Source organism: Malurus melanocephalus, unplaced genomic scaffold, assembly GCF_030028575.1.
Source record: "Malurus melanocephalus ecotype Western Australia unplaced genomic scaffold, MMel_1.1 scaffold_116, whole genome shotgun sequence".
NCBI classification, from domain to species: Eukaryota; Metazoa; Chordata; class Aves; order Passeriformes; family Maluridae; genus Malurus; species Malurus melanocephalus.
In genome coordinates, this window is record NW_026623348.1 from 1,983,070 (window position 1) to 1,995,028 (window position 11,959).

Here is an 11,959-nt window from a genome sequence, read left to right on the forward strand (position 1 = left end):
CCCGGCCCCCCCTCACTCCCACGCTCGGTTCTGGCGGCGCGCGCCCCCGCTGGTTCCGCCGGCGGCGCACGTGACCGGAAGCGGGCCCGGCGCGGCGGGATGGCGGCCGAGGGCGATGTGGAGCTGGAGCTGGAAACRGAACCCAATGGCTCCGGCGGCGGCAGCGATGGGGCGGGCGGTCGCGCTGCCGAGAAGCCGCGGAAGCACGATAGCGGTGCGGCGGATCTGGAGCGCGTCACGGACTACGCGGAGGAGAAGGAGATCCAGAGCTCCAACCTGGAGACGGTGCGGCGGCGGGACGGGACCGGGCCAGGGTGGGAGGCTGGGTGCTGCCTGCAGCGGGGCCGAGCCGGGCGCTGACCGCCGGGCGCTGACCGCCGCGYCTGTACGTCCCTCCCGGTGCCGGTCCCGGTGCCCGTGCCACCGGCGTGGCGCTGACCCGCCCGGTGCCGCGCAGCGGGGTGACCGCGCTCGTTCTGGCAGGCCATGTCGGTGATCGGAGACCGGAGGTCCCGGGAGCAGAAAGCGAAGCAGGAGAGGTAACTCGCTTCGGGGCAGTGCCTGTTTTGCAACTTCTCACCACTCGCGACACGACCCGGCCATCTGCTTGCCCCGGAGCCCTCCAGCACACATCCCGCACTGCTGCGAGGGTTCGCTCCTTCCCGCCTGCGGCCGAGGGAGCACCGGGGCAGCGGGGGCTGCCGGTCACCACAGCTTTGTCCTTCTCTTGTAGGGAGAAAGAACTGGCCAAAGTGACCATCAAGAAGGAGGACCTAGAGCTGATTGTGAGTAGGGGCGGGACCCAGGCAGGCCTTGACATCTCCCAAATCTCGGGTGCGAGACTGCACCCATGGAGGAGGCCAATACATGACCTGCCCTGAGGCCCGTCAGGTGTCYCCATGGCTGGGTGTCCCTCACTGCCCCCCGCCTGGCCCGTGGGGCCCTGCRGCTGCTGTATGGGGCTGTGGCTGTTTTCCTGCAGATGACGGAGATGGAAATATCACGGGCCGCAGCAGAGCGCAGCCTGCGCGAGCACATGGGCAACGTGGTGGAGGCTCTCATCACCCTCACCAACTGAGCCGGGTGGCCAGGCATGGGGCTCTTGCCATACCAATAAAGGCACTGGTGGGACTGGGCTGTCTCTGTGGTCTACGCAGCGCTGAGCACATGTCCCTGCCTCTGGGTGCATGGTACCCACAAGTGAGGCCCAGCCATGCATCATCGTGTTGACAGTGCCCCCTGGGCACCCCTGTGACTGGAGCAGGACAAAGTGACCTGCCCAAGAACTGAGACTTGCTGCTCTCCCCTCTTTTCATCTCTTCCCCCGGGGCAGCACAGACTGGACAGGCCCAGGCACATGTGCTGACAGCTGCTCATGCATGCCCTGCCCAGTCTGGTTCCTCTTGTGCTGCCCCAGCCCACCTTGGCTCACATGAAGGCACAGAACGTGTCTGTAAGAAGAATGGGGCCAGAATGTGTAACAAAATCAAATATTTAATCAACCCCCACCCCACAAAGGTAGAAAAGCCAAACTCTGCAAGAACAAGGTGACATGGGGTCACTGCTGACCACCCCAAAACGGGGCCCAGACTGACATTAGGGACTGTACAAGCAACAAGGAGGAATATTGTAGACCAGATGGATGTAAAAGTCCTGTAAGTCCTCCAGAAGTARATGCGCTGGAGCCAGGGGCGCTGCTGCAATGTGCTGAGCACTGCCAAGGCTCCAGAGTGGCTATTGCTGGGATGTAGTGTGGCCACCAGCCTGGCCAGCACCACAGGCAATCATCCTCCGTGGTGCACAGGCAGGGAGCCCATCGGGTCTGCTCAGCACAGGGAATCGGATAGGCAGGGGAAGGGCTTGTCACCACAGGAGTCCTGAAACATGTGCCTTCTGTCCCTGCCCAGGCTCTGATAAGGCAGCGGCCTCCAAGCATCAGCCACACCAGACCCTCCTGCCCCYGTCCTTAGGTCGTTTTTCGTTTCTTGGCTGAGGGTCTCTCAAAGACATCCCGCACACCCGCTGCCTTCTGCTTGAAGAACTTGGTGTTCTGTGCGCTCTCCTGGCCCCAGGCAGAGTCAAAGGAAGTAGTGTCCTGGTCCACCAAGTGCGTGTACTTAGTCCGCCCTGARCGCCCGAAGTTCTTGACCTGAGGAGCAGAAGAATGTGTCAGCAACTGTTTCAGGGGGGATGCAGGACCTGCTGCAGGACCTGCTGCTCCCCTGTGCTGAGAACTCCCACTCCTTKGCACGCAGGCTAGGCACCTTCCACCAGCACACTCACCTGCATGACTTTAGGCAGGATGGTCTTGTTGAAATGGTCCTCAAGGGTTGGAGCACTGAAGTCCCTCTTGTACACCTCCTCATCCTCATCCTGCAGGAGAAGGACACACCTGCTCAGCCTAAAAGGTTCCAGCCAGTCCTGGCAGCAGTGGGGGAAAGCTGCCCAAAGGTCATACCGCTGCTCTGCCAGGGCTGCCACAGTTCTTACAGCCCTATTAACTCCTGCTGGAATGGGGGATGTGAGCACTGTTCACCAGGCCTGCCTCAGGCAGCCACCCTTGCATTCCCTAGGCTACTTCTCCAATGGCCCATGTGGAGCTGACTTGGTTCTGGCTGGGTCAGTCAGCCCAAACAGCAGCATGGGGACAGCTCTGCAGGTTCAGCTCCATTTCAGCTGGGAACCCCCAACCTGACATGCTATGGCGAGGTCACTCTGGGTCAGCTTCAGTGCCATGCTGCCTCTGAGGGTCAGCTCTTGTCCAGGGCACCCCCTGCCCCAGGGCACCATGGGAGAGGGGAAGCTCCCCACAGTCAAAAGGCAGCCCCAGGTCTTACACCTGCAGCCATGCCCAGCCCTCAGCACACTCACCATGAAGAAGGCGCCGCGGTGGTAGTACTTCTGCAGGAATTTGTATTTGCCCTTTACTGCCTTGTTGGTGATGACTTTGCCGTTGGCCCGGAGCTCAGCCCGGCGCTCCTCCTCTGTGAGGTTCCGCATACGCTCGATTTCTGCCTTCTCCTTCTCCATGCTGGGTGGGAGAAAAGCCCTGAGACCCTGTGTCCCCAAGCACCTTCTGGGACCAGACACCACCCRAGGGGTTACACATTTACTGCTGGGGAGCAAAGGCACCCTAAGGGAGGGCAGGAGTGGTTCTGGGCATTCAGTTTAGCTGGGAACCTGCTGCTGAAGGGGACCCTGAGGAAAAGGTGTTTTAACTGCCTCTGGGCTCTCAGCCTCGTGTGTACACAGACAATACTTACGCTTCTCGTTCTTCACGGTCTCGCTTGATACGCTTCAGCTCACGGACTTTCCAGGCCTCGTACTCCTCCTCATCGTTCTCATCATCTGTATCRAGTGCATCCAGTGCTGCCAATGAGCGTTTGTTCTCCTCGAGCTCCTTCTTTGCTTCCTCTTCTACAATCTGCAGTGAGGGCCAARCTAAGCTTGCTGCAGTGACTGCCCCCTCCAGCCTCCAGCCCACCCCGCCGTACCTTAAGCGTATACTTGCGCCTCTCCTCTGCCATCCTCTTTGCCTCCTGCTCCAGCTCCTTCTGCTTTAGAGCTTCTGCTTCTCTCTCCTGAACGGTGATCCGGTCCTTCCTGAGAGCAGGGCCAGAACAGCCTTCAGCCCTTCCATGAGCCAGTGCAGCTGTTCAGCCCCTCAYAGACTCCCACACCACAGCTGCTTTAAGCCTTTGCCCTCTCCAAGGACAGGTAAAGTCCCAGGGGCTCTCTCCTTTCTGAGGGCTACCGCATCCCTTTGTCACCTTAGGGCCTTGCCCAAGGGCTCTGGTCAGACTCCACAGCCTGATCCCACAGCAACCCAATGCAACTGATGAGGGGCTGTGGATGCGGGGATTGCCCCTCGCTCCCTAGCTGTGCCTTGCCAGGCTGTGACCATCCTGCCCCACCCCAAGGAGGTGAATGGCTCCCTCACAGTGAGAACAGACCATAGCAGCACGGTCTGCTCAGCCTCCAGCTCCCAACTCCCACATCCCAGGGCCAGCCTGCACAGTTCCATCACCTACTTGCGGATAAAGACCGGTTTGAGACGCGGCTCCATTTCATCTTCGCTATCTGTGTACTCCTCGTACTCGGACTCTGACTCAGACTCTTCTCCAGACCGACCCTCATCTTCCAACTCCATCACTTCCATCTCCTCAGTTTTCCTCTCCTGTGCTCGTTGACGCATCATYCCGCGCCGACGCTCAATCTCCTATTGGGGACAAGCATAGAGCAGTCACGGGCCAGCCCTGCTACCCCTTCTCTCCCATCAAACATCTGTGATGTCTGGAGTGTTGGCTTTGAGAYACACCTGCCTCTCTGGACTTGGGGGTGGCTTCCCCCAGTGCCTGTCCCATGCCAGAGGATGGTGACCCACCAGTTAATGGCCAYGTGTGACATTTCTCCAGATCCATCMGACAGCTCACAAATYCATGCAAAGGGCAGTTCCAGCCTGTGCCCTTGCAGTTTCTTAGGCCCCTTATCTGGCTCTGCGAACGCACCTCATCATCGATCTCTTCCTCTTCCTCTTCACTGGTGTCCTCCCGTTCCAGGCGCCAAGCTTCTCCCCCCTCTACTTCTGAATCACTTTCTCCAACCACTTCAGGTTCCACGATTTTGCGATGTCTTGCCAGCCTGCAAAGAGACCCCAGCTAACCCACAGCACTTGGAACATAAAGAGGCTACAAGAGTGTGACTGTTCACAAATGGCTTCTAGCACTGGGACTGCCAAACATGGCCAGAACTGACACATCTCCCAGGAGGGTGCAGGGCTCTTCCCTGTCCATGCTCCAAGTAAGAATGGAGTTCCCAATGAGAAGCCTCCCTGTTAGTGGAAACAAAACCGGCARCAGCTCCACAGGAGGCAACAGCACTCAGTGCTCCCTGCCCAAAGTACGCTCCATGAGACACCATCCCTCCTCACTGCCCTGAGCCTCAGCATCCCGTACTAATTTGTATTTTGGAGCCTGTTTTTGTCACCATCCACCAAAGCACATCCAGATGTGGGCTGTGCCTGGCTAGCTCCTGGTTGGAAAGGAGCCCRAGGCACAGCGCAGTGTGAATGTGAGAAGTCACAGACTCTCCTGCACTGTGTGGACAATGTTTCCAGCTTCTGCCCTGTGCAGTTTCTCCCCGAAATGTAGCGAAGTCCCAGACCCACAGCTCCCGACAGGCAAAAGGGGTTCAGCTCTTGCCTGACCCAGCACTCACCGCTCCTCCACATCCTCGGCGATGCGGTTCTGGAGGCGCCGGAGCCGGGGGTCGTTGGCCAGTTCCTCCTCCTGTTCCTCGGGCTCGACCTCCTGCTCTTTCGCCTTCTTGATGAATTGGAACTCCTCATCCTCCTCGTCCGAGGACTCCATGGGCGCATAGTCGGGCCGCTTGCCCGACACATACCGCTTCACCTTCACCTTCTCCATGGACAGTTCGCCTGCGGGCGCCGGGCCGTCACCGAGGGTCTCGGCCCCACACCGCCGCCGCCCCGGTCCCAGCCCCGACCCTGCGCCCCTCCGGCCTCCCCGCTCAACCCCCAGCTCACCGCCCCCCCAACTCACCCTTCTCGTTGCGGACGGGCACGGCGCCCGCCGTGGACTGGATCGGCGGCTGCTTCATGAGGGCGCTGGGGACCGCCATGGTGGAAGCGGGCGGGGGTCGGGCCGGGCCGAGCGGTGCCGCTGACAACGGAGCCTCGCGCACTCCCCGGAACTGGAACCCCCGTCCCTCCGCCGCTTCCGGGACCGCGCCACCGGCGGAAGTGACGTGAGGACGGTCACTGCCCGGGACCGGGACCGGGCTCGGACCGCGCTCCGGTGCCTGCGGTGCGGTTCGGCCCGACCCGGGTGCGCCGGACCCCAGGGCTGGGCGGCAGGGGGAGTCCTCGGTCCCTGTGGCATCCGCCCTCGGCTGGGAGAGGTTCCGTTCTCTCCCGCTCGGCGCGGGTTTTCCGCTCTCCACGGGGGTCAGGGCGAGGCATCGGCCGAGCTGTTGGAAATTAATGCAAAGTTTAAATTTTTTTGGTAACTTTAGTCAATCTTCTTCGCCTTTTCCCAGGGGCAAAGGAACTGAAGTTTCTTTTCAAAGAACTGTTTCATTATTCAAGGCGTGATGAGCTTAACATCTCAACAGACTAGGAGTAGCACAGAAGATACACAAAAAGATAACAACCATTAACGAACATCAGCTCCAAACGTCACCTCTGGCATGGTCAGGGACACCTGGTCCGGAAAAGACTGATAMGAGAACCAAGGAATGAGGACCAAATTAGCGTCGGAGGCGAAGAAATCCGTAATCAATAGGAAAACATACTAAGAAGTGCATAACTTGGGACCAATGAACATTGAACGAATTAGTTTCTATGGGGTTTGACTCYATGAGTATCTGAAAAATCAGTAAAATTCATGTGTCATGGAATGATTTTCTCTGCACACCSGGAYAATGTGTGGATGGAATGATTTCTGTTGCACATCCTGGCAAGAACAAAATAATGCCTTGATTCGCTAACACTCAAAATGTCGTTGGAGGGTTTTTTGTTTTTCCCGCAGTTTTGGTGACGGAAGGGGCACCGGCTCCATTGCTTGCCCGGGGCGCGACTCGCCTGTCGCCTCCGGTCGTGTCTGAGCGGTACCGGGACTCAGCCGGTCCGGTCTGCTGCTGCCGCCCGCCCTCTCAGGCAGAGCGTGTTCCGTGCGGAGCTGCATCTGAGCCGGCCGCTGCTGCSACACCGCGGGTCACCCACACCTCGCTGAGCCCTGGGACACATCCTGTGTCTGGCAAATTCCTGTACCGAAATTCCCCCCGCAGAGCCCGGGCAAACCGCGGTTCGCTTGGTGCACAGTGGGGCTGGTGGGTCTGTGCCGTGGCTGCTGCTGGAGCCGTGCAATTCCCGGCAGCGCGGCAGAGCAGGCTGTCCCGCTTTGCTCCCGACAGCCGGAACCAGCGCTGGCCCCAGTCTTCCTGCTCTGCCYGCTGCCAGCCAGCCCCATCAAGTCCTAGTGTGGCTGCCTTGCGCCYCGCCTTCCGGGCAACAAGGAGTGGCAGCACACCCCTGTGACACCGAGCGTGTCCCCTCGGCCTGGCCAGTGCAGGGCGGCGCGGCTGCTGCCGGTAAAGCCGGACCCGCCGCCGTGCCGCACAGCAGGGCTGGGGGACCTCCTGCGAATCCCGGTGCCACGGCTGTGGTAACGTGTCTGTGGGGAAAGGCTGGAGCCACGGCTGCTTCGTAGGGGGTTTTCTGTAAGCAGCCGTGTGSTGCTTGTGTCAGCATGTCTCAGCTTCAGAGGGGGGCGAGGTTTCACAGTGTCGGAGTGAGTGGCTGCTGTGGGATGTCCCCATGCTCGCATCCTGCCGCACAAGATAACCATTTCTCTWAAGTTGGGTAAAACCACGTCACAAGTCGCTACAACCAAATCTGCCACCCTCTGCCTGTTATCTTCTGCAGGCTTCTATGAAGAAAGGAAGAGGTTTTAAGGAAGAGGTTATATTTTCCATGAAATCTGCTTGCTGGCAGGGAAATTTAGGAAGCGGGGGCAGAGCCATGGTTTAACAGTGCACTGCTAGTTGCAGAGTGCATGCTCTCATGCTTGTGTGACACAGGCCGTGTGGGATAAGGCTAGCACTGGCAGCCAAGAAAGCCCAATCTGCCAAAGCCGCCTGTGGGTCAGGACTAGAGCACGATCCCCAAGGGAGTGCAGGGAATTGTTTTTCTTTTGGTGTCTTTGGTCTGGGCTGGGAGATGTCCCTCTGGCAGCATCTCCTGCAGCTAGTCTAGGGGAGAGCAGACCCAATTCTTGGCAACAGTACCACCCTGGTCTGGTCCTAGAAGAGGCTGCAGAGGTCCCAGGACCACCATGAAGGCTTGCTGTCTCCTGCGGGACTCTGCTTGGCCTGCAGAGATGCCAGGCTGGGGCAGATCCAGTTGGGTGACCATGATCCAGCYGGACTGCAGGGGGTGGCTGCCGCAGCCATGGGCACAAGTGGGCCCAGCCCCTTGGAGCACCGTCTGGGTGTGCCTGGCATCCYGACTCAGTCCTTACTCTGGTTCTGGGGAAGGGTCTCCCTGCAGCACCCTCCATATAGCCCCATTTCTGCTGCAGAGCTGGGGGCTCTCTCCAGGGCTCTCCTGCTTCTACGTCCCTCCATGGGACAGGGTTTGCAGGGCTCCCTTGATGCCCTGAAGCTGGTGGTTTGCCTGAGCAACCTGAGAGGTGGTGGTGGTTTGCCTGAGCAACCTGAGATGCACTGAGGCATCTGTGCCTTTATAATCCTATAGCACCTGAAGCACACCAGCCTCGGCCAAGAGCAAACCAGAGCAGATCTGTGTGCTCATTGGTCTGCTTTTGGCCTTTGAGCCCAGATGACACCCACTCTGTGTTTGGTCATCTGATGAGGTGGTAATGTGGAGGGTTGTGGCACAGTGTTCCTACCTGGTCAGTCCTGTGCCACGTGGCAAGGAGTAAGCTTTAACAGGGCTTGGAGAAACAGTTGGCCATGGTAGCTAACGGGAAGCTTGGGGATTGCACACAAAGCAGATACTGTCCCGTTCAGGTGAAGCAAAAGTAAAGACCTGGGCAAACAGGGAAATGCCTTCAAGCCTGGCTCAGTTCTGTGGCTGCAGAAGATGGCAGGAAGATACCCTTCACTGTGATGTCTGCCCTGTGTTCCCGTTCCCCAGCATGGTGGCTGCTACATCTTGGCCCTGCAGTGCTCGGCAGTTGGCAGCTGGGCTGTGATAGGGTGGGAGGCACTTTGTGGGTCTGAGACCCCCCTTCTTGGGGTGGTGTGAAGGTGAGGGAGGCTGACAGCTGCTCCATGAGTGAGCCTGGAGAGTGGACCAGTCTGCCCCTTCATGCTGTGCTAGCCACATCTGCAGAACTTTGTGCTGGGTTTGTGTGTCCATGCCTGTGAGCACCCCTTTCCCAGCCCACTGAAGCCCATGGGCACTGCTGGGCTGCAGCTGGGCTCCCAGCCTGGTGTTCCCTGCACCAGCACCTGTGTGCTGGTRTTCCTGTGCATGTTACTTGTGTGGAACCGAGTGCCACAGGTACCTGATTTTACTTGGACAAGGATCTCCCTGCATCCATACAGCAGATGATGACAGGGTGCTGTCCCAGGACAGGTGATGGAAGGGCATGTCCCACAGCCCAGAGCAGGGCCAGAGCCAGCCTAGGCTGTGGATTGATACCTTGGCAGMATAACATCTGCTGCTGACAAAGCCTAAGGTACATAGGTACAGAGCCCACCCTGAGCAGCTGCTGTTTGTGTCTGCAGCTGTACTGCAGGACAAGGTCAGGGTGTTCAGGCTGGGCCCAAGTCCCTTCATGTGGCTACAGTGAGATGTTGTGTCTGGGAGCTGGAGATAAACAGAGCTGCCGGAGCCAGCAGGACCCTACTGAGCACAGATCCTGGGCCATGGCAGTCCCAGCTCCCTGGGCTCCAAAGGGCCTGCTGGTGGTATCCAGCATGGAGGTAAGGAGAGGAACTGGAGAGACTCCAGGGAAAGGGACTGCAGCCTCAGCTTTGGGAGAGTGTGAGGGTGTCTGCAGGGAGGGGCTGTGCTGGCATGGGCAGCAGAGCAGGCTGCTCTGTGCTGGGTAAACCTTCATATATTGATTGAACCCCTCCAGATGTTTCTGCCTGCCSTTGCTGCCTGTTACTTGGTTTTCTCTGCTGATTTCTCTGTGTGGGCCCTCTGCCCTTCCACTGGCTGTTTTCACCTGCAATCCTGCAGGTCCTCCGGGCTGGGGTGCCTGCAGACAGGGGTGCAGCCCCGTGCTGCTCTGCCTCCCAGGGAGCYGGGGCAGATGGGTGGTTGCATCACTGTTGGGCTTGTGCAATCTCTGTGACCTGGAAGCTAAAAATGGACCTGATTTTTCTATGAAAATGAGTTTATATTGATTGTGTGTGCAGCCAAGCCACACCACAGAGTGTGGTGAGTGAAGGGGCATGTGGGGGGCTCTCTCTCAGCCYCAGTGTGCAGTTTGGCCCCTGTGGTTGTAGTAAAGGCCCCACAGGATCCTGGCAGGGCAGACCTCCCAGGACAGGACAGTGCAGCTGGCTGGCAGCAGTGCTACTAGTTTGCTGGAAATTGCTGCATGGAGCAGCTGCTCCTGTTGTCTCCTGGGGTGTGCTGGTGTCTGAGCCATGACTCCCAAATCTGAGAGGAGGGTTCGTGATCCTGGCAGATGTGCTGCAGTTACTGCTTCACRCCCTCGTTGCGCCGTGGCTGGGAGCACAGAGGGGTGCCAGGCAGCCCTGTGAGCTAAGAGGGGCACAGCAGCTCAGATCCATGCTGGTGGCCCCACTCCCTGCTCCTTCTGCAGTTGGGCCCCAGGGGGCTGCTGGAACAGAGTGTTTCCTGGCTTTGTGGCATTGTGCCACCTGCCCCCAGGTGCTTCCTGACCCAGGCGTTTTCTTTGGCAGGGCCATGGGGTCAGTGCGGGTCCCAGGCCAGTGATTTATGTAAGAGTGTGGTACTTCCTGCCTGCCTGCCCTGGAGCACCGTGATAAGCCAGCGGTGACAAGGGCCCTTTGTCAGCTCCTCTCCTCAGCATCCCCTGTCACAGGGCCAGGTGCAGCAGCTCCTCACCTGCCCAGACATAGCTGCTAGCACCCAAAGCAGGCATGCAGAGATAAGGTGCATGGGAGGGGCAGGCAGTCCGCCTCCTGCCCTCCCACACATGTCCGGAGTCTGGCTCTGTACCTGCCCCTGTCCGTGTGTCCTCCATATAACCCCATGGGGCACAGCCAGCTCTCAGTGCACCCAAGGGCTGCTCTGGACTTGCCGGCTGCAGGGACAACTCCTGAACACTCTGCAGTGACACTGGGGTGAGTGCTGCCTGTTTGGGGGGTGCCCCACCCCGGCTGGACTGCAGCCCTGAAGGTGGGCCTGGGGCACCACAGCCCCTGTGGCTGGTGGTCCCTGTGCAGCTCTTGGTGACCCTGAGTACCTGCCAGGTACTGCCAGGGTGCTGCCCTGCAGAACTAACCCAGTTCAGCACAGAAACCTGCCCTGTGCCAGATTTTCTGGGCTGTTCTCAGCATCTCAGTTACCAAGGTGACTGTTTCCTGTGCGATTGCTAATGCTTCACAATCTTAATCATGATATCCAAGTGACTTCCTTTTCTCTGTAAGGAGCACTAGGACCTGCTCCTGCCCAGGGCTGCCAGAGCTGTCGCAGGTGTGGAGGATTCAGGTCAGTTTGGGTTCAGGTCACTGGGTTCTGCWGCATTTGTGTTGCTATGACACAGTCCCATGCCCACAGTGGGTTGTTTTCTTACAAATGACTGAAGCTATGTTTCCCTTCTCATCTTTTCTCCTTGGTGGAAGTCTCTCTCCTGAAATGGGGCTGATAGATTTTCCTTGTGTTGCTCCTTTCCAGACGGTTTCTCTGTCAGGCTGCAGCACACCCTGGGGTTGCAGCCCCACGATATGGACCTCATGCRAAGTGCTATTCCCGCAGCCTGGCTGGGGAACTCCGTGCTCCGGGGTCTGCCAACAGGCCAGTCTGTGGGGGCTGGTGTCCTGCCAGCCCTGTGTTGCAGTATAACGCACCCCTTGCTGCACCGGGTGGCAGACGGGCAGACGGGGCATTTTCTGCGTGCCCTTCACTGCAGGCACCCTTACACCCCTGGTCAGTCCCACGAGTCCATGGTGGGGGGTCACGCTTCTCACGGGGCAGATCCGTGTTTGCTGCTTGGGCTGGCACAGGTATCCCCCGGGTGGCAAGGACAGCCCCATGCTCGGCTGCGGGAGAAGTCGCGCTGAGCCCCGGGCCCTGCCCGGTACTGGCTGGAGGGAACGGCCCCGATTGTGGCAGGGTCCAGGGCGGGCGGCGCGGAGGCATTGCCGGGGGTCCGTGCTGGGCCCGGCACTACAGCGCGGGGCGGGAGGGGCGGGCGACCGTGACGGCATCCGGCAGCGCCCGGCGGAGCGGCGGCCGGGCCGGGCCGTGCCG

General features: G+C 59.3%; 2 protein-coding genes across 2 annotated transcripts; one reads left to right on the forward strand and one right to left on the reverse strand.

Annotated features, from left to right (window-relative positions):
* The first annotated feature begins 58 nt into the window (after nucleotides 1-58).
* HYPK (huntingtin interacting protein K) lies at nucleotides 59-1,131 on the forward strand. The gene is made up of 4 exons (XM_057369942.1): nucleotides 59-285; nucleotides 484-539; nucleotides 734-785; nucleotides 983-1,131. The coding sequence occupies exons 1-4, from the start codon at nucleotides 100-102 to the stop codon at nucleotides 1,076-1,078; spliced, it is 390 nt and encodes a 129-aa protein (XP_057225925.1). The 5' UTR covers nucleotides 59-99; the 3' UTR covers nucleotides 1,079-1,131.
* Nucleotides 1,132-1,476: 345 nt separating this feature from the next.
* MFAP1 (microfibril associated protein 1) lies at nucleotides 1,477-5,757 on the reverse strand. Its single transcript, XM_057369941.1, has 9 exons — nucleotides 5,562-5,757; nucleotides 5,218-5,437; nucleotides 4,509-4,641; nucleotides 4,032-4,219; nucleotides 3,495-3,603; nucleotides 3,264-3,424; nucleotides 2,872-3,031; nucleotides 2,284-2,373; nucleotides 1,477-2,149 (listed from the first exon to the last, which is right to left on the reverse strand). Exons 1-9 carry the CDS (start codon nucleotides 5,638-5,640, stop codon nucleotides 1,967-1,969), a joined length of 1,323 nt encoding a protein of 440 aa, XP_057225924.1. The 5' UTR covers nucleotides 5,641-5,757; the 3' UTR covers nucleotides 1,477-1,966.
* Nucleotides 5,758-11,959: the final 6,202 nt, after the last annotated feature.